At 37.6% G+C, this 26,142-nt stretch overlaps 1 protein-coding gene across 1 annotated transcript in view; it reads left to right on the plus strand.

Moving 5' to 3' along the window:
* The window catches only part of LOC117297383 (receptor-type tyrosine-protein phosphatase T-like), a 25,437-nt gene extending 2,620 nt beyond the window's left edge, over positions 1-22,817 (plus strand). The window contains exons 2-33 of the mRNA XM_033780379.1: positions 374-530; positions 1,296-1,589; positions 3,165-3,416; positions 5,002-5,133; positions 5,578-5,724; positions 6,203-6,343; positions 7,467-7,604; positions 7,898-7,951; positions 8,323-8,643; positions 9,303-9,418; positions 9,575-9,782; positions 10,174-10,276; positions 10,528-10,768; positions 11,047-11,086; positions 11,428-11,524; positions 12,056-12,093; positions 12,553-12,890; positions 13,052-13,139; positions 13,377-13,453; positions 14,080-14,116; positions 14,414-14,511; positions 14,982-15,107; positions 15,344-15,495; positions 16,701-16,836; positions 17,469-17,618; positions 17,961-18,060; positions 18,541-18,617; positions 19,660-19,794; positions 20,064-20,189; positions 20,734-20,879; positions 21,226-21,361; positions 21,589-22,817. Of these exons, the coding sequence (XP_033636270.1) occupies positions 374-530; positions 1,296-1,589; positions 3,165-3,416; positions 5,002-5,133; positions 5,578-5,724; positions 6,203-6,343; positions 7,467-7,604; positions 7,898-7,951; positions 8,323-8,643; positions 9,303-9,418; positions 9,575-9,782; positions 10,174-10,276; positions 10,528-10,768; positions 11,047-11,086; positions 11,428-11,524; positions 12,056-12,093; positions 12,553-12,890; positions 13,052-13,139; positions 13,377-13,453; positions 14,080-14,116; positions 14,414-14,511; positions 14,982-15,107; positions 15,344-15,495; positions 16,701-16,836; positions 17,469-17,618; positions 17,961-18,060; positions 18,541-18,617; positions 19,660-19,794; positions 20,064-20,189; positions 20,734-20,879; positions 21,226-21,361; positions 21,589-21,660 (4,473 nt within the window). The 3' untranslated portion in view covers positions 21,661-22,817. The remainder of the gene's footprint in view (positions 1-373; positions 531-1,295; positions 1,590-3,164; positions 3,417-5,001; positions 5,134-5,577; positions 5,725-6,202; positions 6,344-7,466; positions 7,605-7,897; positions 7,952-8,322; positions 8,644-9,302; positions 9,419-9,574; positions 9,783-10,173; positions 10,277-10,527; positions 10,769-11,046; positions 11,087-11,427; positions 11,525-12,055; positions 12,094-12,552; positions 12,891-13,051; positions 13,140-13,376; positions 13,454-14,079; positions 14,117-14,413; positions 14,512-14,981; positions 15,108-15,343; positions 15,496-16,700; positions 16,837-17,468; positions 17,619-17,960; positions 18,061-18,540; positions 18,618-19,659; positions 19,795-20,063; positions 20,190-20,733; positions 20,880-21,225; positions 21,362-21,588) is intronic.
* The last annotated feature ends 3,325 nt before the right edge of the window (positions 22,818-26,142 follow it).

The raw sequence follows: 26,142 nt of genomic DNA on the forward strand, positions 1-26,142 counted from the left end.
TTGTGATAATAAATGCCTTAATCATTTCAACGTTCATTGTGACTTGTATGTTTTATTTCCCCTTTAGATTAAAAAGGTGTTTTTCCCACGGTCCCATGCATCTTATTCTTACGTACAAGGAAGACGTCCTTTGAGCAAAACCAAACAAACAACCAGCCAAACTTTATAGCACGCCCAAATAGCAACATTTGAAAACATATAATTGCTTGCTTATTGGTTTTGCCTTTTCATGATTATCATATATTTATGTAGGAAAGTTATAATCAAATGTTGCTTTTGGACCCTCAGTAATGCTCTGATAATTCTGATTAGTCATAGTGAATAAACATTCAACTTGTTGATGTCTGAATCTATTTCGCTGACCGTATTGCAGTTTTCCACTTCACAATCAATGTCAGCTCCAACTAACTTAAAGGTGTCACTACAAACTACGATGAATGGACGCGGAGTGAAAGACTGTCCGGCTGTGTCTGGATGTGCTTTACTTGGCCTGCTGCTGGTCCTTCTAGTTCTACCACATTCTTTACAAGGTAAGACTTTTTATGAACATACATTTTCAAAACTTTCCCTCTGTTGTTGTTTAAATTCTGTAGTGTTTGTTCTGTTGCTTGTTTTGTAATGTTTGTAATGTTGTAATGTTTGTTTGTTTGTTTGTTTGTTTGTTTGTCTGTCTGTCTGTCTGTCGGTCGGTCGGTCGGTCGGTCGGTCGGTCGGTCGGTCGGTCGGTCGGTCGGTCGGTCGGTCGGTCGGTCGGTCGGTCGGTCGGTCGGTCGGTCGGTCGGTCGGTCGGTCGGTCGGTCGGTCGGTCGGTCGGTCGGTCGGTCGGTCGGTCGGTCGGTCGGTCGGTCGGTCGGTCGGTCGGTCGGTCGGTCGGTCGGTCGGTCGGTCGGTCGGTCGGTCGGTCGGTCGGTCGGTCGGTCGGTCGGTCGGTCGGTCGGTCGGTCGGTCGGTCGGTCGGTCGGTCGGTCGGTCGGTCGGTCGGTCGGTCGGTCGGTCGGTCGGTCGGTCGGTCGGTCGGTCGGTCGGTCGGTCGGTCGGTCGGTCGGTCGGTCGGTCGGTCGGTCGGTCGGTCGGTCGGTCGGTCGGTCGGTCGGTCGGTCGGTCGGTCGGTCGGTCGGTCGGTCGGTAATTTCTCACTAAATAATAAAAGACTTCAAGCTAGAAGGAACAATAGCAAGACCCCTCAAACTCACATCTTTATATCTGGCAGGGCCACGTGCAAGTGATGTTTTTATATGAAAACTGTTTTAACTTGGGGTTATTTTGCACATAATTTGATGTTTTGTTTTTCATAGGTGATGTTCCTGACTTTACCTGCTACAATGTAAGACCTCTTATTCAAACTGATGGTCATTTTATTGGTGGCTATAAGAGTGGTGGCTACCAAGGAGCAACAGTCTCATTTAGTCGAGTATTGGATACGGGTAGTGGCAGTGACCTACCACATGATAGCTATTATAGAAACCCTTCAACTGCTTCTACTCAATATTACTTCCCTGCTGCCTCTGGAATAAATAGATTTGGTGCTTATAACTGTGAATTCAGTTCACCCAGAGTCAACATCGCTACAATTCTTCTACCACAGAACGGTGAGTGACTAATACTGTAAACTTAATTGTTGGAAATGATTTAGGGGAAACTGCCTTAAGATTTTGATGCTTTGGGCCTTAAAAGACATTCGTTAGGAAATGAATCAAGTTGGAACTTTGGAAAGAAGTTTTAAAGGCAGGTTATCATGATTCACAAAAAAAAAAAACGTTTACAGTTTCTAGTTTTCCTTTAAGACTTTGTGAAGTAACATGGAGTGACATTTCGTATATTAACTAATTTTTGACTCCATAAAGTTTTACTTTACCTTTAAAACCTCTTTCCGACTATTTTCATTTAATAACAAACACCTGTTAAAGCCCAAAGCGCATAACCTGAAGGCAATGCTCCCCTTCAACAATGACGGCAATCATGACTAGAATTAAAGACAGTTCATGAAAACTACTGTAGATTATTCTGGTTTCACATTATTTGATAGTTTATGGTGGAAACATTCAAGCTGCACTTGAAAATAAATCTTGACTTCAGATATAAATTAGGCAGTTAATTTGGTATAAAAAACACAGTTATATAATGGTCTATCAACTGAGCTTATTGATTGTAGGTGATGTATCTCCAGCCTCATCCACTTTGACTACGAGTGCTGGAGAGGATGTAACATTGACAATGACACAGTTATATAACGGTCTATCAACTGAGCTTATTAATGATTGTAGGTGATGTATCTCCAGCCTCATCCACCTTGACTACGAGTGCTGGAGAGGATGTAACATTGACAATGACACAGTTATATAACGGTCCATCAACTAAGCTTATTGTTGATTGTAGGTGATGTATCTCCAGCCTCATCCACCTTGACTACGAGTGCTGGAGAGGATGTAACATTGACAATGACACAGTTATATAACGGTCTATCAACTGAGCTTATTATTGATTGTAGGTGATGTATCTCCAGCCTCGTCCACCTTGACTATGAGTGCTGGAGAGGATGTAACGTTGACAATGACACAGTTATATAACGGTCTATCAACTGAGCTTATTATTGATTGTAGGTGATGTATCTCCAGCCTCGTCCACCTTGACTACGAGTGCTGGAGAGGATGTAACATTGACAATGACACAGCTATATAACGGTCTATCAACTGAGCTTATTATTGATTGTAGTTGATGTATCTCCAGCCTCGTCCACCTTGACTACGAGTGCTGGAGAGGATGTAACATTGACAATGACACAGTTATATAACGGTCCTATATTAACTGAGCTTATTAATGATTGTAGGTGATGTATCTCTCGCCTCGTCACCTTGACTACGAGTGCTGGAGATAATGTACCATTGACAATGACACAGTTATATAACGGTCCTATATTAACTGAGCTTATTAATGATTGTAGGTGATGTATCTCTCGCCTCGTCACCTTGACTACGAGTGCTGGAGATAATGTAACATTGACAATGACACAGTTATATAACGGTCTATCAACTGAGCTTATTGTTGATTGTAGGTGATGTATCTCCAGCCTCATCCACCTTGACTACGAGTTCTGGAGAGGATGTAACATTGACAATGACACAGTTATATAACGGTCTATCAACTGAGCTTATTATTGATTGTAGGTGATGTATCTCCAACTTCACCCACCTTGACTACAAGTGCTGGAGAGGATGTAACGTTGACAATGACACAGCAAACCGGATCAACCAATGAGCTTCGATGGAGACACAATGGTAGTTACAACTCTGCATGGGATGGCCAATCAAGCATCAGTATCCTTAATGTCCAACTCCATCATATTGGTATCTATGAATGCTACATAGCAGGCAGGCATCATCTACAGAACCATGCACTCATGAGACTCCTTGTAAGGCGTAAGTTTCTAAACAAGTTTCTTTCCACATTGTATAATAGCAATATGCAGTTCTTATGCCCAATGGGCACCTCAAAGAAGCTGACCTCTTGTGTTTTTCTACGGCAGGCATGTACAGCTATGTTTGAATTATGGGATCCATTTATATCCTGATGTGCTTTAAGCACTGTATTCTTTCTGGAGTTCTTTGAAAATAAATCACATGCATATTACCCTGGTGGGATTCGAACCCATGACCCTTGCAATTCTAGAGCAGTGTCTTACCAACTAGACCACCGAGATTGCCCGGTAGCTACAGGCAGTTCGAATCCTATGTTTTAGCAGCGGGAACTGCAACGATTTTAATTTGCATCGCGGATGCAAATTTAACATCTAATAACATTTTTATCTCGATATACATTTAAGTTTGTCCAAAACAAAGCTAGAAACCACTCTTAGAACATTTTTAAGGCAATGTGCATGAACCATGTTGTCATGTCGGCTAATTCCACGAATAGTCAGGCGTAATGATGAAAAAACATTATTTTTTTATCTTTTGAGAATAATGTCTGCCTGTGTCAAATTTTAACTCTTTGTTGCTACCACTATTTTAGAAGATTTCCATCTTCACATCAGATGCAGTTCAAAGCAATTTGGTGTATTTCTTCATGTGTTACATTCGTTGTCTTCAGTGTCTTGTGGGTTGGTTAAGAGTCATTTAGTTGCCTTGCCTGTGCGAATGATCTTCACTGTTTAAGTCACATAACTCAAGAATTCCAGTCATAACAATTTATAAAGTTGAAGTTAAAATACATATTAGTAATGCTGTTGACAACACATGTATTTCAAACCCTTGGGACAAAGCAATTTGATTAGGGCAAGTTTTCCCTTTATTTTAACAATGATGTTGCTAGTTGACAAGATTGAACATAATTTCAAAAAGATGGGAACCAAAATTTGTATCAAATTAAACAACCATTGACCTATGAAACCCTTGGGACAAAGCAATTTGATTAGGGCAAGTTTTCCCTTTTATTTTAGCAATGATGCTAGTTGACAAAATTTGACATAATTTCAAAAAGATGGGGACCAAAATTTGTATCAAATTAAACAACCATTGACCTCTGGAACCCTTGGGACAAAAACAATCTGATTAGGGCAAGTTTTCCCTTTATCAGTGAATGGGTGGTGGAGGTGGGTTTGGGAGGGGCTATCAAACCACATACCCATATTTCAGATTCACGATTTCCTCAAAACCCGTTTCTGTTGACAGCTTAACCTTGACCGGATAAGATCACCAAACTCAAGCTCTGGTGCTTTTGTTCGGCAGAGTGTGGGTTCGAGTCCCAGTCATGACACAATTGTATCCGAGAGCGAGACACTTAACTATAATTGCTTCTCTCCACCATGGGTAAACGGGTACCTGCAATGGCAGAGATGGTTCTTGTGGTTGATTTAGCCGAGTGGCGCATATTTGTAGCACAGGCTGTATCTCCCCAGGGAGCTGAGATGGTTTAATGAATTAAGGCCCAGTGACCCGGGGTAATAATGTGGAAGCGCTTTGAGAGAAATAAAGTGCTATATTATTATTATATTGTTTATTGCAGAATGCTCCCCCAATAAATATGGTCGTACTTGTGATAGTTACTGTCCATTATGTTATAATGGTGGTCAGTGCGATGATATAACTGGTGAGTGTATCTGCCCACCAGGATTCAGTGGCAACTCGTGTCAAAATTGTAAGTGGATGAATTTTTATTTTTATTTAATAATCGGGTAGAAATATGAGGCGCTGATTGGCTTTTTATTAATGTGTGATGGACCAATGGAGAGACTGTTACTAATTAACAAGAATGGTAACTTTATTGTTAATGGATGTGTTTTTAAGTTTTTTTTATTTATAAAGTCATTGATGGAAGAATAAAAAAACTCTGGAAAGTACCGTGTATAACGAGCTATCACAAAATGGTGTAAAACCCAAATTAATATAAAGTAATAATACAAAAATGTAAAATTATGATAGGTGTAGCTTTTAAAAGAGAGTTTATATTCAACAATTACCTGCACAACTTCTTTTCCAAAACCAATATTTTCTGAACGTATTGACATCAGGTGTTTTATGATGTGTCACCGTTGGTTTTTTAAACTTAAAAAAGTTGTTTCTTGGACTTGATTGTTCACAGTGCATAGTAACAACTGCTTTGGCCAAGACTGTGGCATCCGTTGTAGTGGTGATCCTGCTACAGCTTGCCGTGGCAGTCTACTCTGTCCTAAAGATCCCTTTGGTTGCACATGCGCAGCTAGCTTCACAGGCAAAAATTGCGAGGATGGTAAGTTTGTTCCAATTTGTGGCTACTATATAGTATTATCATTTAACTGCAGGCACCCTTAATATGTTTTTCAACTCAAATATAAGGGTAGCAAAATTGTACGTAAATTGACAGTGGTGTAGTCAAGTACTTTGACAGTGTTGTGCCATTGAGTACGAGTTGAAGTGTCTGAGTACCAAGTAATTTTAAGTATCAAATCAAGCAGCCGAGTATAAAAAGTACTTGGGTTTCCGATAACGAGTCTGTGTATTTTAAATAAAAGACAAAAAAAAAAAAAGATCTATTGACACATTTTTAAAGTTTGTTTATTTATTTATTTAATTATTTTGTTGTTGAATATTTTGTGAAGTGTTTTACCATACACAGATTGTTTTTGTTTGTTGACAGACGCGTAATACTTTCAACAAGTAAAACAAAACAATTGAAAACACTCCTTGATACATGTAATAATGACATATTAATGGTATGTTCCTATCAGATTGTCCTGCTGGTTACTTTGGTGCTGGCTGCAAGTTGAAATGCCACTGCCAAGAAGGCTTGACATGTAACAAGGCGACTGGTGAATGTCAAGACAGTGGTGGAGGTTGTGCAACAGGCTTCACTGGAGAAAACTGTCAGGGTAAGGAAACAGTACTCATAATAAATACAGTAACTTTTTCAACGGTCATTTTTAAAGCCATTGGACCCTTTCGGTCTAGAAAAAAAAAAAAAAAAGTTCACAGATTCACAAATAACTTACAGGGTTTACAAAAGGTAGTGGTGAAAGACTTCTCTTGAAATATTAGTCCATGAAATGCTTTACTTTTTGAGAAAACAATAAAACAATATCAATTCTTGATAGCGAGAATTACGGATTTATTTTAAACACATGTCATTACACGGCGAAACGCGCGGATACAAGGGCGGGTTTTCCCTTTATTTTCTCCCGACTCCGATGGCCGATTGAGTCTAAATTTTCACAGGTTTGTTATTTGATATAGAAATTGTGATACACGAAGTGTGGGCCTTGGACAATACTGTTTACCGAGAGGGTCCAATGGCTTTAAACAAGAAGACTAGCTCCTAAATTTATGCAAAATACAGTTAATGCCTGACGTTTCAACCCTAGCAGAGTCTTTCTCTGCTAGGGTCTAAACATCTGGCCATTAACTTTTGTTTCCCTTTTACACCACAGGTCCTTTTGGTTAGTAAGCAGTTTGCAACAGCTTAATCTATTTTACCAAATTGTTTAGTGCTTACAGGGCTCAAGTTTTCAAAGAGAAACATATTAATCTTTGCACCTCTTTTGACATCTCAGAATCCTTGAATCATAAATAAGCTTGTTACAAATGTTGTCATTAGATAATAGATAGATGTGAGTAAAAAACACAAGGCCTACATACACAATCATTTTAATTGCTTTAATAGATCATACAGTGCACTGTGCAGTCCCATGCAATTCGAGTCACAAATATTACATGTTGCAAATAGAATGTAGCATGGGTACACCTAATGCAAAAAATTTCCTTGTCAAAATGTTCTCTTCAAATTGAAATCGGTCTGTAGTTTAATGAACGTGTCTAAAGTCCAGGAGATTTAAAACATTTTTATGTGTGTTTTACAGAAAGTTAGCTTTTTTTTATCAGGTTCATGAAGCTCTATGTACTACTTTAGTGTTAATTAAAAAAAAAAGCTTTTTACCAAAGTTGTTTGTCTTTGCTCAACTATTATTTAACACGAATCCTTTCATTTACTTTGTATAGAATGTCCTGCTGGACTGTTTGGGGTAAACTGTGACCAACAATGTCATTGTTTAAATGATGCAGATTGTCACAAAGGTAGCGGTTCATGTCCAGCTGGTGTCATGTGTAAATCTGGCTTTAGAGGTGAAGATTGCCAAAGTAAGTACTCGCACTTCATTAATGCTTAGAAATTATCATTTTCCATCCAGTCCCAGTGACCTTGCCATAAAATACAATTCAGACAATTCAGACAATTATTCCTCAGAATATCATAATTTGCACATTCACACAAAGTTTCTGTGGCAAACAGATTGACCAAAAACAGCTGGAATGCTGGCACATGTTTTAAAGGTTTCGTCACCTTGTTTGTATTAGTTCTGTTGTACATCACACTGGCATAATTAAATGATTCAAAATATATTTATTCTTTGTTTTACCAATTTTATTTGCAGACTCTTGTCCGTATGGCCAAATTGGACTTCAACCAAACTGCACAATGTGTTCTGGTAAGATTGATATTTCAAATAAAGCAATTTCATCATTGTGTGTTCCAACAATCTTGTAAGGACAAATTTACTCTGTTAGAAACAGTTCATTGGTCATCGAGCTAAAATGTTTGCATGGTCACAATAAAGCAAAAATGAATGGCCTTTCATCAAAAAGGTAAGAAACAAAGAAAATAAAGTTTGTGTTTCTGAAATTTCTGGAGATTGACATGTTAGAAATGTAAGAAAATTACATCCGGGGACTTATTTGAAAAACTTTGATGAAGTTGCTGCAATATGTCACTGAAACTTGGAGTTCTTGTAAAGTATTGTCTATTACACATTTGATAGATGGAACCTTCTGCAACCTATCTTGTGCACCTTCTTTTCAGTTCCTGTATCGGTGATCTATCAAGTCAGCTCTGAGCGAGACTCAAGCAGAACCATTACATGGACGAAAGCTCCTCAAAACAAGTGTCCTGTTATTGACTATGCGATACAGTATCAACTGGTAATGAGAGATCTTTGCCAAGAGGAGGCTGGTGAATTTGAAACTCTACACAACACAACAGAGAGACAGTCTTCGGTACCACATCCTGATTCATCTTTAGAGGCAAATTCAATCTACAAGGTTCGTGTTCTTGCCAGGAATGAGGCAGGACTTGGGGAATTTCAGGAGAACATTTATATAGAGCACACAACACCTGAGAAGGGTAAGTTCCTGGTAGGAGAGTATCTTTAGGGGTGGGAACTTTCTGACTTTTATCTGAAGATAATTTCTTATATTTTATACTTAAATATTTATGTTCGTCTGCTTTGGTTTTCTAATAATCTTGTTTCCTTGGATGACTGTTTACTGGTTCCCAAAAGGTTGAAAATCCATAATTTCAACTTACCTTTCAGCTTTTTTGAACAGTATGCAGTGAGTTGAACTAGGTTTTTGTTGATGATTTACGTAGCAGAGCAAACTAAGTACACTTCAGGCAGAAGAAGCGATTTGGAAGCAAGACTCTTGTTGACATCGCCAAGAATTTGAAATTGAATTTGAAATTTACATTTGAGGGTGAATTTGATTCTCCATGGAGATTGCCTGGGCCTGGTGTTCTGTAGTTTACCCAAAGTAACATTGACTTCAAGACGTGAGAAAATGAAATGCTGTTTATTGTAACTTCTATTTTCGTCACTTTGACCTTTAGGTCTGAATATATCAGTGTTGGGAGAAAATAATGAAGATTTGTTCAGGTGTAGATAAACATACAAACCCTTTATTACAGTGTGTGGGATTCTATGCCTAGTCCTCAATAGTGACAAATCCCAAATGTAAATTTTTTAACATTATTATGTAAACGTAAGTTTTTTTTGTTTTTTTTAGAGCCAACTGGACCTCCAACAGAATTCAAGACTACTTCAACAGCGAAGCATAGTGTGGCATTGAGCTGGAGTGAAATACCATGTGGTCAAAGAAATGGTGTGATAACAAAGTATAGAGTGAGTCTTCATAGTTTAAAAAAATTAACTCATTAAAGTTACCATGAGCGATGTCAAATGCAAAAGTTTGTGACAGTATTTATAATTAGTGTCTTTTTGTTTCCCATTTTACAACAATTTCCAACAATTTTTCAATAATTTTCCAACAATGTGCAGCTCTCATACAGGGTGCTGGACAAACCTTATGACACCAGCTTCAGTCTAAACAGCTCATTTGAATCTGTCGACATAGATTCATCAGATATGCATCGCTTCATCAGTGGTTTAGAACCAACAACAAAATATGATTTCCGACTGAAAGGTTTCAACAGTGCTGGTGTTGGAGAGAAAGCAACACTAGAAGCATTTACTGCAGTTGAGACAGGTATTGTGGGACATCATTCAGTTATCAAAATTTCCTTAAAATGGTGAATGCTAAATTTTTACTTGAACATCTAAAACCGTTTTAAGACCGGTGTTACGAATTTTGTTTTGTCGACGTAAAGTCATATGAACTACAATGTCAACTGTTTCAATGTTTCCAAGTCACCAAAACTAAAATGCGTATTTTAAAACGAATAGATATATTTGTTGTATTTCTTTGTTGGCTACGTCAAAGCCTAACTGTGTCACATTCTTGTTTGGGAACGTCTCCAAAGTTTGACATTATTCTAGGCGCGAAAGAACATTTCATCTTTTGACTTTTGAGATGCTCCGTTATGTTCTGTTTTGGAAAGAGAATCTCCCCAAGGTACATATTTTCTTTGACTTTACAGATCTTCCTGCTCCGACTCAGCTATCCGAAAAAGATATTTCAGATTTGACATCTTCCACAGTCACTATAGCTTTGAGTCTTCCATCCTCGTCAAAGTACATTACGTAAGTTGAAAATATGCAAATGATTTTTAACCTGTATAATTTTAAAACTGCACATCCTTAATGCGCCAACATTCATCTTTTCTCGTTGATTTTATGTGTTGTGTATAGTGAAGCATCATTTTCGGGTTTTAAAATTGCCTCTGTTTGGTCTTGAACAAAATTGTCAAAGAAAATATCAACATTGTTACTGAAACAATGAGAACTGAAATTTAAATAGTGACCTACTCATGAACATTGTTTCTATTATTCAGAGGCGTGCAAGTTGGTGTACAGCGGGTTAAGACAGTCACTAGGGACACCAGGGGATCGAGGTACCAACGATCCACTGAACCAACTCTTGATTATGTAGCTGCAGAATTACCTAAGAAGGGTCTCCCTGCAACATTCACTGTGGGTGATGGAGAAACACTGGGAAATTATCTAAACAAACCCCTTGAAAGCAACACTCAGTATGACATCTATCTGGGATCAGTCAGTAGGATTTCTCAATCGGTAAGCCTTGTATTTTACTTCTTGTGTTATTATTTTACCAATGACAAACTGACCCGTTGCAGCAATGCAGCATACTCTCTGGCACGCTTGCCAATAAGAAGAATGCTTGCTTCAGATTTCTCCTGAAGACAACCAGGCATCCTGATCGAAACGTTGAGTCGCTAACGTTAAGTTCTAGGCATTGAAAGCAAGTAAACAGGCTTTGAAAGTTGAAATTTTACGCAAGTTTGATAACACCTTAAAGATGTTGATTTGATTTTTCTCTTCATTTTTATTAGACTTTTGCCGTTAAGTGGAGTGAACCGTTCACAGTTCAAGGTAATTTACTGTTTTGTGACAATTTTGCTTTAATTCAACTACTCAAAAACTCCACCTTTAATCGTATTGTGAAAATGTTGTTGTGTTTCAACGCGGGGTCTTTCAAGTAGGACAGGAAGGGAACAATAGTCTGGTTGCTTTCTACTTCAGTGAGAATAAAAGCTATTGTTCCTGTAAGGGCACCATCCACAAATGGATAACGATGCAAATACAGATGCATGTCATATTGATTAGTGTTACTGCTGACTCACTAACTTATTATAGGAGTCAACAATGGCTATTTATAGGACGCTTTGTTGTGTTTTTTTCTTTAAAATAATTGAGAAATGTTTGTTTGTCAGTGCCACAAAGTGCAAGCCCACCGGTAGCTGCTGTTGTGGTTCCATTGATGCTGATTGTCCTGATTGGTATTGGGGTTGCTGTGATCTTCATAATAAGGTAGTTATTAAAGTCTCAATTGAGTAATGTTTGTTTGTCAGTGCCACAAAGTGCAAGCCCACCGGTAGCTGCTACTGTGGTTCCATTGGTGTTGATTGTCCTGATTGGTATTGGGGTTGCTGTGGTCTTCATAATAAGGTAGTTATTAAAGTCTCAATTGAGTAATTTCTGCGCTCCCTCGTTAGTCACCTCCAAATATTAGTTTGTTCCCCCCAAAATGTTGTTTTTAGGAAACGAAAATACATATCAGGGGAAAGAAATTACTTTTCGTGGGAGCAAAAATTAATATTTTAATTGGTTTCTTACAACTAATATTTAAGGGAAAGAAAAAATACTTCGAGTAACGCAATAATATTTCGAGGGGTCAAACTAATGATCTTTTCAATTAAGAAGCTCTGTAGATCTCAGCATTCGGCTGCAAAGCATGTGATAAACCCTCTCTAGTGCATTAATGAACCAATCAAGGAAATAATCTTTGCCTAATGAGAGGTTAATTTTGTATTTGTTGTTTATTTTCCGTACCTTTGACAGGCGAAAGAAGAGGCTGAGACATCTCAACGCTGTAAATGGTAGGTCACAATTTACAACTCGGTAAACTTTCATTTTAGTTATATCAACATATTGTGCAGGTTTGTCTGAAAGGATGAGAATATTAGACTTAATTTAAATTCAGAGCTTTATACATGTATGGCTATTATTTTTTTCATATTACAAAGAAACCCTGCCCATTCTTCTATTCTGTAGTGCCAAGAATAGCTACCCTTAAACTCATTAAAATCGAGAATTACAGGAGTTGCTAAAAAGTTGGAATGTGGTCATGCTCACATCTTAACAATTATATCCTAGTTACTGAAGTTTGGACTTAATTTTGTCGTTGGCAACACGTACAATGGAGATATGTTAAAGCATCTATACTACTCAAGATGGACCAAATATTACATTATTTTAAATATGTTCTGCACCTCCTTTTCTGTCCACACCTTTAGTTAAGTTTGATTTTAAATGTTTGTTTTCATTTGTTTAAACAGCAGGGGTGCGGATAGGCAATGACAAACTTTCTACAGGACTAGACAACCCTGACGTTGATGTCACCTATGATGTTATTGCTGAAACCATATCAACGAATGTGCCAATCATTGCACCACCCGCTCTACCAGCCACTACACCAGCCACGACACCAGCCAATAAACCAGCCACTTCACTGGCCACAGCACCAGCCACTGCACCAGCCAGACCGAAGCCGGTTAAGGAGAAGAAGCAATTTACGGCTCCTTTCCCGATTCCGTTGTCAGAGTTGAAAGTCTATGTCAGCAAGAAGAAGAAGGAAACGTACAAAGAAGGCAATGGGTTTTTGTTTGACTATGAGGTGAGTTATGATAATAACAAGATGTGAATTTGTTTATTCATTAGGTTCATTAATTGCTTTTACCAATTCACACTAATGATTATGATGAGCAATATTATTAAGAATAACAAGCTCTTTCAAAAGTGTTTAATGTTTTTTTCTTTTTCTTTTTCGATAATTAGAATTTGCCTGATTTCGACCGTCATTCATGTGAAAGAGCAAAGGACGAGAAAAACAAGGAGAAGAATCGCTATGTTAACGTCATTCCTTGTGAGTTGAAAAATATTGAATATGATCAACATTGTTTTTCATTCTGAAATGTTCTCTCCAAACCACTTGTCGAATGAGGTATTAGCACCCCACGTGACTTTAGGCATGCACCATAGATGAATTAACAACAACCTTTCTCCATGCCTTTCTGTCCTCAACTGCCCTCTGTTTAATTGGGAAATATTTCAAATTCATGGCCTTGCATTGATTTGATTCCTAACTTTTTGTCCACCACAGACGATTTTTCTCGTGTTGTGCTTGAGAAACTACCGGATCAACCAGACTCCGATTATGTAAATGCAAGTTACATAGATGTAAGTTAGTCATAATTACTGTTTCTAATCTGACTGATCCCTTTAAGCTTCTAAAGAATCGATAATAGACCACTCCAGTTTTACAAAGAACTGAATCAAGTTCGGAAAACTTCCCAATCAGTTCTGGTCCCTGTCCGTCTTTAAAGATAAGTTGATGGACCGCTGGAGTAGAAGAGGACTCCAACCAATTATGGCGCAACAACTTATTAATTAGTAAAGAGTATTTGAAGGCCCCACAATCCACAAAATCAAGGTGCTTATGACGCACGAGAGTGAAAATTAGACAAAGACCAAATCGATAAGCCACAAGCTGGATTAAACAATGATACAGTAAATAAAGCAAAACTTCCCTGAAAGAGTGTTAAAAAAACAGTACAAAAATCTCTTAAAAATTCGTTCAACCAGCCCAGAAAAGGACTGTTATAAAAAATCATCTTTGGAAATGCAAACAATGTTTTTGCTTCCTTCTCACCATTACAGGGTTTCAATGAACCGAACAAATACATGTTAAAAAAACAGTACAAAAATCTCTTAAAAATTCGTTCAACCAGCCCAGAAAAGGACTGTTATAAAAAAACATCTTTGGAAATGCAAACAATGTTTTTGCTTCCTTCTCACCATTACAGGGTTTCAATGAACCGAACAAATACATAGCCAGCCAAGGTAAGTCAAGTAATTAAACAAACTTATGCAACTGTTCTTAGAGGTTTGAACACTAAAAAGGAACTAGGCATATACAAACAATTTACAATGTTTCCATCGTGGCCGAGCAGCTCAGCACAATACTCTGTCGTCAGAGTGTGGGTTTAAGCCTCAGTCGTGGCAAAAGTTGCCTGAGATGAAATTATTAATTTTGAGAAGGCAAATACTATACTTTAGGACACTTTCTTCATTTGGTATAAAATATGGATCGGCAGCTCACTGAATATCTCATTATTATTTTATGAATCACAATTTCAGGTCCAAATAAGGCTTCTGTTTGTGATATGTGGAGGATGATATGGCAGGAGAATACCACTAAGATTGTCATGCTCACCAACCTACAAGAAGGAGTCAAGGTAATTTAAGCTGCATTGCTGCTGGGACAATGAGCTCACACTTATGTTTACACCAAAAGTAGATTTGTAGTTGGTACCCTGTCTTTATATGCAAGGTATAAAGACAGTGGTTTCATAGGACACTATGATTTTAAACGCGCAGTGACGTAAGCTTTCTGTGTTTTGATTGGTCCGAGGTGACGCTTGGCAGCTGCACCTTGTCCATGAAAATTGATGTGGTGAAAGGTGATTATGGCTTCAATCACGAGCCTCAAAAAGTGTGACGTCAGATGTTCAGGCTAAACCAAAAGCAGCCGTCGTCCAATGGTCTTTTGAGGGCGCTATGTAGTCAAAAGTCAAACGGGTGCAGAATAAAGAGGGACACTATAAACGGTATCTCAGTGCAGTCGGTGCTAGAAAGCGCACATTGCTCATTTATTTTAGCCGGGATGATTCTATTTGGTTTGTTCTATTCCTTTTTAATCTTTCAGGAAAAATGTGAGAAATATTGGCCAGACAAAAAAGCACAGTACGGAGATTATGTTGTCACTTTGAAAAAAGAGGAAACACACGCAGACTACATTGTCCGAGACTTCAAAATTACTCTGAAATTAGAGGTAATGAATTACATAACTTGTTTATTTTGAATCCAACACAGACAGACTCTACAAAGTGTTTTAACTTCATAAAAATAGCGACCCATATTATAAGTTTGAACTATGCTAGATGCAGAACCGAATTAAACCATTTTCCCAGATCCTTTGCAATCACACTCTGCTATACTGTCTATACACTGTGGATGATGCCTTTAATTTAAGTAATGCTCAAAATTCTACTTTTAAACACTCTATAGGATGAATGGACCAGACAAGTTCGTCAGTATCATTTCACAACATGGCCCGATACGGCCTTGCCTGATGATCCAATCAAAGTGGTGAACTTTGTCAAAATGGTAAAGTCCAGCTACAACCAAAAGAATGATGGTCCAATGGTCGTTCATTGCAGGTACTTTTGTGATTGCACATTACTTAAAGACATTGGATATATATTGGTAATTGTCAACGACCAGTCTTCTCACTTGGTGTATCTCAATTATATGCATCAAATAACAAACCTGTGAAAATTTGAGCTCAATTGGTCGTCGAAGTTGCGAGATAATAATGAAAGAAAAAACACCCTTGTCACACGAAGTTGTGTGCTTTCAGATGCTTGATTTCGAGACCTCAAATTCTAAATCTGAGGTCGCGAAATCAAATTCGTTGAAAATTACTTCTTTCTCGAAAACTACTATACTTCAGAGGGAGCCGTTTCTCACAATGTTTTATACTATCAATCTCTCCCCATTACTCGTCACCAAGTAAGGTTTTATGCTAAAAATTATTTTGAGTAATTACCGACAGTGTCCACTGCCTTTAAGACTATTTTACAGTGTATTAAAGGCCACAGTGGAAACTGATAGGGGAGCCAATCAGCCAACCATTAAAGAAATCACTATGGAATTCCGGTTACGGTGATTCAGAAGAACTAGGATTCCCAGCAGGATAATCCTCAAAACCAGGATCCCCGACCAGTACGATCAATATTAAGATAATAAATGTTACATTTATACCAGGATCCTCCAACAAATCCCGCCAAATTCGGCCGGAAGATTTTCCCGCTAGGATCAGCCCAAAATTAAACATTATTGTTTCACCACAAAATCTTATGATTTTGTTTGAAAAGGAAGAGTGAAATCATACATTTAGCCTGACCGAGAAACTTTGTGCATAGGGTAGACAGTGTAGCCACGAAGACAGTTCTGATTGGGGTTTTTTTCCCAGGTGTGGGTGCATCACACAACTTTGTTAATGTAAGGAGCCTTAAGGCAAACAGAAAAAGTAAAACCGGTACATACTCACAATGTTTTAAATATCTGTAATAGTTAAGACGCAATCATTGGAAAACGAAGAGCACTTTTATGAGACAGGCTATGCTGAAACCATTGGAGGCGTGTTTTTGTTTTAAACGAAAATTTGGACTGGAGAGAGGGAAGGGCGTTGGATGAGTGGTGGGGGATTTATTTCTGTCTGTTGGTAATCAAGCAGTTTGTTATAGCGCCTAGAAATAAGTTAAGCAAGAAAAACAGGGGTGTATTTGAACAGAGGCAAAGACTCATCAAAATGTTCATTCACGCAATGTTCATGCCTGTAATTATTCATGTTTTTTTGTAGCACTGGAATCGGTCGTACTGGGTTGTTTTTGGTTTTGGACGCCATGTTGGACCAGGCAAAAGCAGAAGATCGAGTCGATATCTGGAACTTTGTTTGTGGTATGAGAGACAAACGGATGAAGATGATTCAATCACCGGTAAATTAGATACATTAATTTATCTCAGGTCATTTGTTCTGTCTATTTTTTCCCGTTTTGTCCAATGTTTTCTTGAAGTGTTCCCTAAACCAGAAATGAAACAAGAACATTGGAGAAAGGTTTATCAGAGTAGATGTTGCCCAAATTGTTTACAAAAAATACATTAGAACATCAATTTATCTGAGGCCATTTGAGCAAGTTCTCTCTAGTGTTTTCCTGTTTTGTCCATTGTTTTCTTGAATTGTGCCCGAAACCATAAATGAAACAATCACATTGGAGTAGATGCTGCCCAAATGTTTACAAAAAGTAAACAATAATTTGGTAGACAATGACAATTGACGTTTGCATAATTATAGTTAAGCTTTCACAAACATCACTTTTGTTAGGCTTTAAGTGTATTATATCAATGTGAAAGTTGTAAACTTTTGTATCACAATGTCCTAAAACCAATCTGCTCATTCAGGAGTTGTTTAAAACTAGATCTCTTAACATCTAGACCACCGTAGGTTTGGTGGATTTACAGAAAATGGTCTTGGCCATAGTGCCTCTTCAAAAGTATCTATTAAACTTAAATATTTTCCAACGAAAGGGCCCTTTGTAAAATGATTTTTTCATTTTATTAATAAAAACAGGCCCAATATGAGTTTATCTTTGAAGTCCTGATTGAGACGTTCCTTTGTGGTGACACCAGCATTAAACCAAAACAGATTCCCACCAAGCTTACTGCTTTGAAGAAAGTCACAAAGGGCAGTAGGAAGACAGGACTGCAACTAGAGTTTGAGGTGACAACTCTTTTTATCAACTTTGTTTCATTTCATTATGTCTGTATTTTTAAATTGAGGAGTCTGGAAATTTATATTCCAACATTTCATTAAAAGTGTTTCGTCGGGCATAAATAATGTTATTTCTTGGTTCTTACCCTTATACTGTATGTGACAAGCACTGGCAAAGTCTCCACATTAAATGCAATTTTAAACATCTCCCTGCTTAATTTTGTACAAAATCTCGCCGATTACGAGATGCAAATGATGTCATCTCTGACGTAGTCCTGAGGTAACTGGAATAAGCATTCAATATTCACCTAATCATACTATTTTCAAATCATTCTTTCTGTCTTTAAACAGACCCTGAATTTGGTCACCAATATTCCGGACCCTGTCAAATTTAAAGGAGGTCGGCAACCAGAAAACGTTGAGAAGAACAGATTTCCAGACAAACTACCAGGTGAGGTTTCTGTTCAGTTTATAAATGACTTCTCATGACAAAGTTGTTGTACACTCTAAAAAGTCCCGGGTCAGAAATTTGACCCGGACTCCGGGTCAGAAATTTTTGACCCTTTCTGGGTCATCGTGACCCGGAAAATGGTTATCGTGTTTAGCCAAGTGCCGGGTCAGTTATAGTTTTAACCCGTGACCGGGTCAGATTGACATATATGTTTCTTTGCAAAATAGATTTTTTTACCAAATTAAAGCTGTAGTTATTCTGCGATCACTTTGAAATAAATGCATTCAGTCAATGAAGTCAACTTTATTTATATTCTTTGAACTAAAGTTGTAACCGTACCCGAGGGTGTTGGGGTAGGTTCTTCAACCCACACAGTTGCTAATTTAAAGCTTGATTGAACCAGCTTCATGCTCTGCTGTGCAGGCCATCATTGTAGGATCTAACAAGGAAATTAAAGTCACCAACATTTTATTTTTCAAGCTGATCAGTTCCGACCTCACTTGATAACATCAGGACAACATGGATCCAACAACTACATCAATGCCTGCTTTCTCAATGTAAGTCATCATACTTCAGTGATTTGTTGAGTTCCTTTTGATAAACCAAACCATCACAGAAATATTTATCATCTGAAAGCTCACTGATTCTAAAGTTCATACCAGTACCAATCCTCCAGAGAAATCTTTCCATCTGAAAGCTCACTGATTCTAAAGTTCATACCAGTACCAATCCTCCAGAGAAATATTTCCATCTCAAAGTTCACTGATTCTAAAGTTCATACCAGTACCAATCCTCCAGAGAAATCTTTCCATCTGAAAGCTCACTGATTCTAAAGTTCATACCAGTACTAATCCTCCAGAGAAATATTTCCATCTGAAAGCTCACTGATTCTAAAGTTCATACCAGTACCAATCCTCCAGAGAAACATTTCCATCTGAAAGCTCACTGATTCTAAAGTTCATACCAATACCAATCCTCCAGAGAAATTTTTCCATCTGAAAGCTCACTGATTCTAAAGTTCATACCAGTACCAATCCTCCAGAGAAATCTTTCCATCTGAAAGCTCACTGATTCTAAAGTTCATACCAGTACCAATCCTCCAGAGAAATATTTCCATCTGAAAACTCACTGATTTTAAAGTTCATACCAGTACCAATCCTCTAGAGAAATATTTCCATCTGAAAGCTCACTGATTCTAAAGTTCATACCAGTACCAATCCTCCAGAGAAATATTTCCATCTGAAAACTCACTGTTTTTAAAGTTCATACGACTAGCAACCCTCAAAAGAAATACTTGCATCTGAATTTAAAATTCACTAGTACCTATTTCAATTGCCAAAAACAAAATAATTTATTTAAGTTTTTGGGGTTTTGTTTTGCAACTCCTTGGGGAAAAAAAGATGCACTTTACGTAAAACCTCACTGGACCCGAATTACCTCGTTAAGTTCACTTCTGTAGATTGTTATTAGCTGGGATTCATGGGAGATCAGTGAGTTTTTCTTACTGAATGGATTTCCCAGAATAAACAATAAATAAATAAATAAATACCTCGGCCGTCATGGATCAACAATTTTTCTGTCAACTTTCTGAATTGACAGAGTCCTAGCTCCAAAGGAAAGTACATTGTCACCCAAATGCCCTTACCTCACACCATCAGTGACATGTGGAGAATGGTCCATGACTACAATTCAACTTGTATCGTCATGTTGAATACAGTAAACAAAAAAGACCCGGTAAGTAGAACATGTCATATTGCTTGGAAAATCAATTTCGAAAATCTACTTTATTTGATATGAAATACTGTACTTTTAAAAACTGTTTTTGTTGTATTTGTAATTTTTTATTTTTCAATTTTTTTGAAACGAAGTTAAGCCATAAATTATTGTTTACCAAAGCTAAAAGTACACATAAATTGTGTTATTATCTGCTAAAAGTAATTTGTTCATTGATTTGATTAAATTTAGAAAGTATCACTATCTCTACTAATTTGTCTTCCTGACAGACATGTGTTGAGTATTGGCCAGAGAGAGACTCTGCATCATATGGCAATCTGACAGTCACTCTTCAGTCAACTGATAAAGTGGGACCAAACATCGTTATACGACACCTATCCCTGTCTGATGATCAGGTACAATGCTAGAATTAATCATTGAAACTAGGGCTGTCTAAGTAGGTCACTGTGGCTGTGACTTTGGCTGTAGCTAATGGTGTTACTTCCCTGGTAGATATACAGAGTACCATGCCCAGAATTCATATGATTTGATTTCATGTAAAAACATTCGATTTAAAACAAACTACTAAAGAGGACGGAACAAATTCATGATGTCCGAGGTGGTAAAAGCCTCTGTTGCAGTTCGTCTTATTTTTTATGTCCCTTAAAAAGTTTCCAATAATTTTAAGATTGTCCATTGTGAAGTGTACAATGTATAATGTCCCCATCTTAAAAATAAATCAGTTCACTTCAAGCCTTTACCTGTTTGAAAGGCAGAATCGTTTAACTCACTGAAACTATTCCAGGTTGCATACATCAATGGTGCCTTGACGTCAATGCCATACTTGGGGCATACCTACAATGTCATTACAAAATCAAACAACAAGTTTTGTTTGCACTGACTGACTTTCCCATCCCCGAAGTTGTAAGTTTATGTTTCATTCTTGTCACTGATACCCAGGAATCCCGTCTGATTTGTCACCTTCAACTACTCAACTGGCCCGTTGGTGGCATACCATCGTCACCAAGATCCATCGTAGAGTTGGTCACAGCCGTTAAAGAGTGGCAACTCGGGCACAAAGACGACCGAACTACAATTCAGTGCATGTAGGATCTTTGGTCATTTCCTTCTGCTAGTTTTCAATAAACACCCAATCCAACAAAACTCAGAAAAATAAATGTTGTAACTTTAAGCTGGCTCATTGTTTTGGATGAAAAGGACAAAGTTTACGTTTTGCGGTTTGTGACAGTAACTTGATAATTTTTCAATTATTTTCAACATATTTCAGTCAAGATCCAAATATAAATATTAACAGAGAAGAAACATCTCTAAGAGTTGCCGTAAGAACATGATAGGATGGTAGAATAGTTTGTGTTTGACACAGAACAAATCCCAAAACGTTTACTGTGTTCACGACAACTCAAAATGATTTTATTATTTCTTGTTTGACAGTGACGGTGAGGGCGCTAGTGGATCATTCTGTGCTCTCCTTAACGTCATAGAGAAACTGAATATTGACAATGTGGTGGATGTCTTCCAAGAAGTCAAGAAACTCAGAGTCTCATGTCATAGATTGGTGCAGTCACAGGTAAGCTGAGTTTGATATATCAAGGGTTGATACCATCTGTTACCATGCTGTGCCTTTCAGCATTTTTTTTTTTTTTTTTTAATAGTAAATGCGTGTAATGTCTTCATCAAAAAGTGTGCACAACATTTTGTGCAACCTGAATGAATGATTCTTAAATTGACTTGAAAATTAAGTTACAAATGAAAAACAAAATATTGCATTTTATATTTTCGTTTTATTTTGTTCAGGAGCAGTACGAGTTGATATACGAGGCCATACGGATGCATCTGGGCGCTGATGTCGTGTATGCAAACTTGTAGACACCCCCCCTCCCGCCCCCGCCCCATCAACTTGTGGAAGCTGTTACCAAAACGATCAGTCAAGTAAAGATAGATAAGACGGTCAAACTAACTTTAATTGTTGTTATTTAACTGTCTTTTATGCAGCCGGAAAGTGCTTTAATTTTTGTGAGGGTGGTAATTGTTTCGACCGATTTTGCTTGATAACTGAGGTTTTTTTTCCGTGCTGATGGGCAACGGGCTCGATTGACAGAGAAAATCTTTCTGGTCAAGAGGATGTTACACAAATAGTTTTGAAAATGTTGCGAATTTACTTTTAGAGAATTTTACTCCATTTTATTATTAGCCCACAGATTGGAAAATGTATGCAAATGTTGCACTTTTCCTTTAAAATTTCTTTTAAATTTATAAATTTATTATTATTTTATGACCGAGTCACATGTGTTTTTTTATGTTGCAGAAATCGGGGGGAACAATCATAAAGTGAACGGGTTCATTTTAAAACAGGTGCCCGAATTGTAGGACTCTATTACAGGTTGGTTTTATGATATTGTGGTTAAAAAATGTGAATCAATTTATACGTACAAAATCAAAGGTTTAGATAGGAATACTAATGTTTAAACTAATAAATAGGTCATGCAATACTCAGACATTATTCAAACAATTTGTGAGCTTAGTCTTTAAGAAGGAAACTCACTACACCCATTGTATAGGGTTGGAAGTTCGTACTCAGCAATATTAGACAATTCTAAAAGTATACTTTGTTCATTTCCTGCTTTTATCCCCATTGAGAACCAATACCACAGACAATGTAAAATGAAAGTTATGCGATTGGTGTCGATCCTTGAGCAGCTAGATATTATTATATAGTAGCCATGTATTTTTTTATTTAGTATTTTTTTTTTTATTAAAGTAGGTTATAATAATGCCAAAAGTGTATAATACTACAAATACAATTTGATAAGATCAACTGTAAGCCAAGAGTACTTGAAAAAAAAATTGTATAATCAGAATCTGAAATAACGTTGAGTTTACTTTATTTTATTATACTCAGACATAATTACATTTACTTTTTGTTTAAATAGTCAGAACTTTTCAGAATAATACGAGTATAAAAATGTACGTGTTATTAGTTTATGGCAATGTAACTTAATAAAATGCAGATTGATTTTAAGGAACGCTGTAGTAGACCATAACATATTATTTGCAAAGAGTCCGAACCTTTTGAGGGATCGATCTATCGGTTCTTCAAGCAGTGCCATATTGCTTAATGCCAACCTTGGCCAAATTGCATGAAGCTGATAGCAGCAAATACTGCTAAGAACATTTTTAACAAAATATTGAAAGTCTCCCAGTGTCTTAAAAAGATATTAAATAAATTTGTTCGAACAACTAAAGTTTTTTGTTTTTTTTGGCAGGTCAGCTGTTTTAAAATTGTTTACCCCCCCCCCCAAAAAAAAAAAGCAGAAAAAAGCACAGAACTCCAGATTGTGGCTTGTCATAATTTCATTAAATTAGTTGCAGACCACCAAAGAACTGTAATACACAGTTTTGCGCATGAATATTTGTCTATTGAGTGTGGCGCAATCACAGGGATCGATCACAAGCGCCCTATGTGCCAACATTTTGTTACGCCTGGAAAGCAAAGATTGTATATGTAGCATCTTTCTTTTTTCTCAAACCGAGTAATCATTGTGATAATGAAAGGTCAAACCTTACAAACTTCATAAGCGTAGCCCTTCATTCAAGGGCGATTTGTTGGGTATCTGGGCTAGGGATAACCAGATTAGACATGCTAGAAGAGATCAGAAGAAAGATTACCATGGCAACGTGACGCAGATACTATAGAAACATCAGATGCTGTTTATTAGTAGCAAACTGTTACCTGTTGGTACCAAAGTAGACAAAGCGTTGCTCAGGCATGTTGGAGTTTTTATAACGATACCGTCAGTATTGTCACACTGTCGAGTTATTTCCACCAAAGTCTTGTTCGTATTTCTTGAATTCACTTTCATGTGAACCATGAAGACCTTAATTTTACTATTCGCAGTTGCCTTTTATTCTGTGGTATCGAGCTGCAATAAAGGTTTGGTCTGCACCTCTGAGTGGGTAATGTTTGGAGAGTCATGCTACAAGTACGTGATGGAGAAAATGACTTTTGATGACGCAGTCATCAACTGTACCGCTATGAGCAGCCGCCTGGTAGTCCCTTCGTCACTCACAGAGCATCAGCTTATCTGGGACATGGTTAATAAAGTTGAAAGTGGTAAGGTCTGGGTTGGCTGCACTGATAAGAAGGAAGAAGACAAGTGGCTGCAGCCTGGTGAGGGAGGCGAAGAATGTAGTTACTTCAACTGGTCTCCAGGAGAACCAAATAATGCTGAAGGCGAACATTGTGCGTTTATGAATGTTGATGTTAATGGCAGTTGGAACGATGGAAAATGTACCTGGCTGATCTACGTGGTCTGTCAGCGCCCTGCCGTCGCACCAACCACCCCGCCAGTCAGTCTGTACTGCCTGCAAGCAGACACCAACGGCCGCTTCGCATCCCATTGCCTGACCGGTCATGTAATCAAGGAGTTACCGATCAAGGGCGTGGTCGCGTGTGGCTCAGCGTGCCGGGATGAGCCTCGATGCCACTCCTTCAATGTACGACTTGGCAGCAGCAAAGAGAAGATCTGTCAGCTCAATGACGTCACTCGTGAAGATGCCGACAAAGAGGATATCCAGATTGATAGTTCTTGTTTTTATTTCAACAACTGACAAAGTACAAATAGAACGGAGCGAATGAGAAACAGTCGGATTGACAGCGTAGTGAATTGACAATGGATTGCTGTATCGATTAATCTTTTTATTGATATCATTATTGGTTATTGACTGCCAGCTATAAATATAAAAATGCAGTCGGGTGACGTGCTTTAAAATAATTGCCCTCCCCAATCCCGAAATAATTGCCTTCTTTCCCTTCACCATTAACAACTAATTTAAGCTTCATGTTTTGACGTCATAACGTCTTTTAAATGAGCGGTGAAGATAAGTTTTCAAATGAGAATAACTTAACAATAATGTGAAGGCAACATGTCAGATTATAGAGTAAGGACAGAGACTCAGATGATGCAAGACTTGAGCATTACGCCCTATTTAAATTGCACGCAGAGGGCGCTATTTCGTCTTTACAGTTTCAGTTTAAGGCCCGTTTTGCACTCACGGCTTCGGCTCCGTCTTTCGGTATGTTAAACAGGCGGACGGATATCTCCTTTGTCTGAGAAACTCAAGTTTAATCTGTAACTTGTGTCTAAGCAAGTAATTGTACCAGTCATTGTTCAAATCTAACTTGCAATGGCTTATTGTAAGTGCCCCCCCCCCAAAAAAAAAAAAGGTTACACCCCTTGCATCCCCTTCAATTTTACCCCTGGGTTGGTCTTACACATGAGATCCATTGGTATGATCAAAGGTTACAATTCTTATTTTGATTCCAGCAAAAGATTTTTCAAGTATTTCAGATAAAAATATGATTGTTTTCAAGACTGCAGTATATTTCTTGTTACATTTATGATTTTCAACACCTTGAAATTAAAACAGGTGGACCAAAGGCCAAAATCGATTCAATGTGCACAGTTAAAAGACAAAACATATAAATGGCTTTAAGATAAGTTTGAGGGAAGCGAAGGTCTGCAACCAACGATCATCATAAACATCAATCTTCAAAACGTTCATAAGCTTGAGGTTTAAAAAAAGAGCACGAGAAGAGCTCCCCCCCCCCCCCCCCCCCAACACCCCTTAACCTACTGCAAATAAATTATTATTAGTGGGAGATCGATCTCATGCTATTAAACAAGTTAACCAACTACAACAATGCAGGCGGATTTTAAATTCTTATTGTTTTTATTAATTTTCTCTGTACAATAACAATAACTTTAAAAAACTTTCATCTTATCTTTACTGTCAAAGTATATAATCAATGTATCCCAACATAAGCATAGAATAACAAAGCCTGTGAAAATTTTGACTTAAATTTGGTATTCGAAGTTGCAAGAGAATAACGGGGAAAAACACCCTGTTGCAGAAGTTGTGTGCGCTCAGATGCCTCAAATTCTAAACTCAGCTGAGGTCTCTTATTCAATCAAAATATTTTAGTGAGAAATTACTTCTTTTTTTTCTCCAAAACGATGTTACTTCATAGGGGGCCGTTTTCTCACCATGTTTTATACTATCAACAGCTCTCCATTACTCATTACCAAGTAAATTTTTATGCTAATAATTATTTTGAGTAATAACCCAAAGTGTCCAGTGCCTTTAAACATTTGATTCTTATCTTATATAAATGTAGATAATTAAAACTAATATGTGAACATTTAATTTCTTACAGGTGATAGAATTTTGTATTTATCATGGAAATTTTGAGCGGTTATGTCAGCGTATGAAGAATACATCGCTATTGGAATACACAATCTGAGAAGCGTTTTTGACAGTAACGGTTCTCAAATTCAAATTTTGGGGAAT

The sequence above is a fragment of the Asterias rubens genome, chromosome 12 (assembly GCF_902459465.1).
Source record: "Asterias rubens chromosome 12, eAstRub1.3, whole genome shotgun sequence".
NCBI lineage: Eukaryota > Metazoa > Echinodermata > Asteroidea > Forcipulatida > Asteriidae > Asterias > Asterias rubens.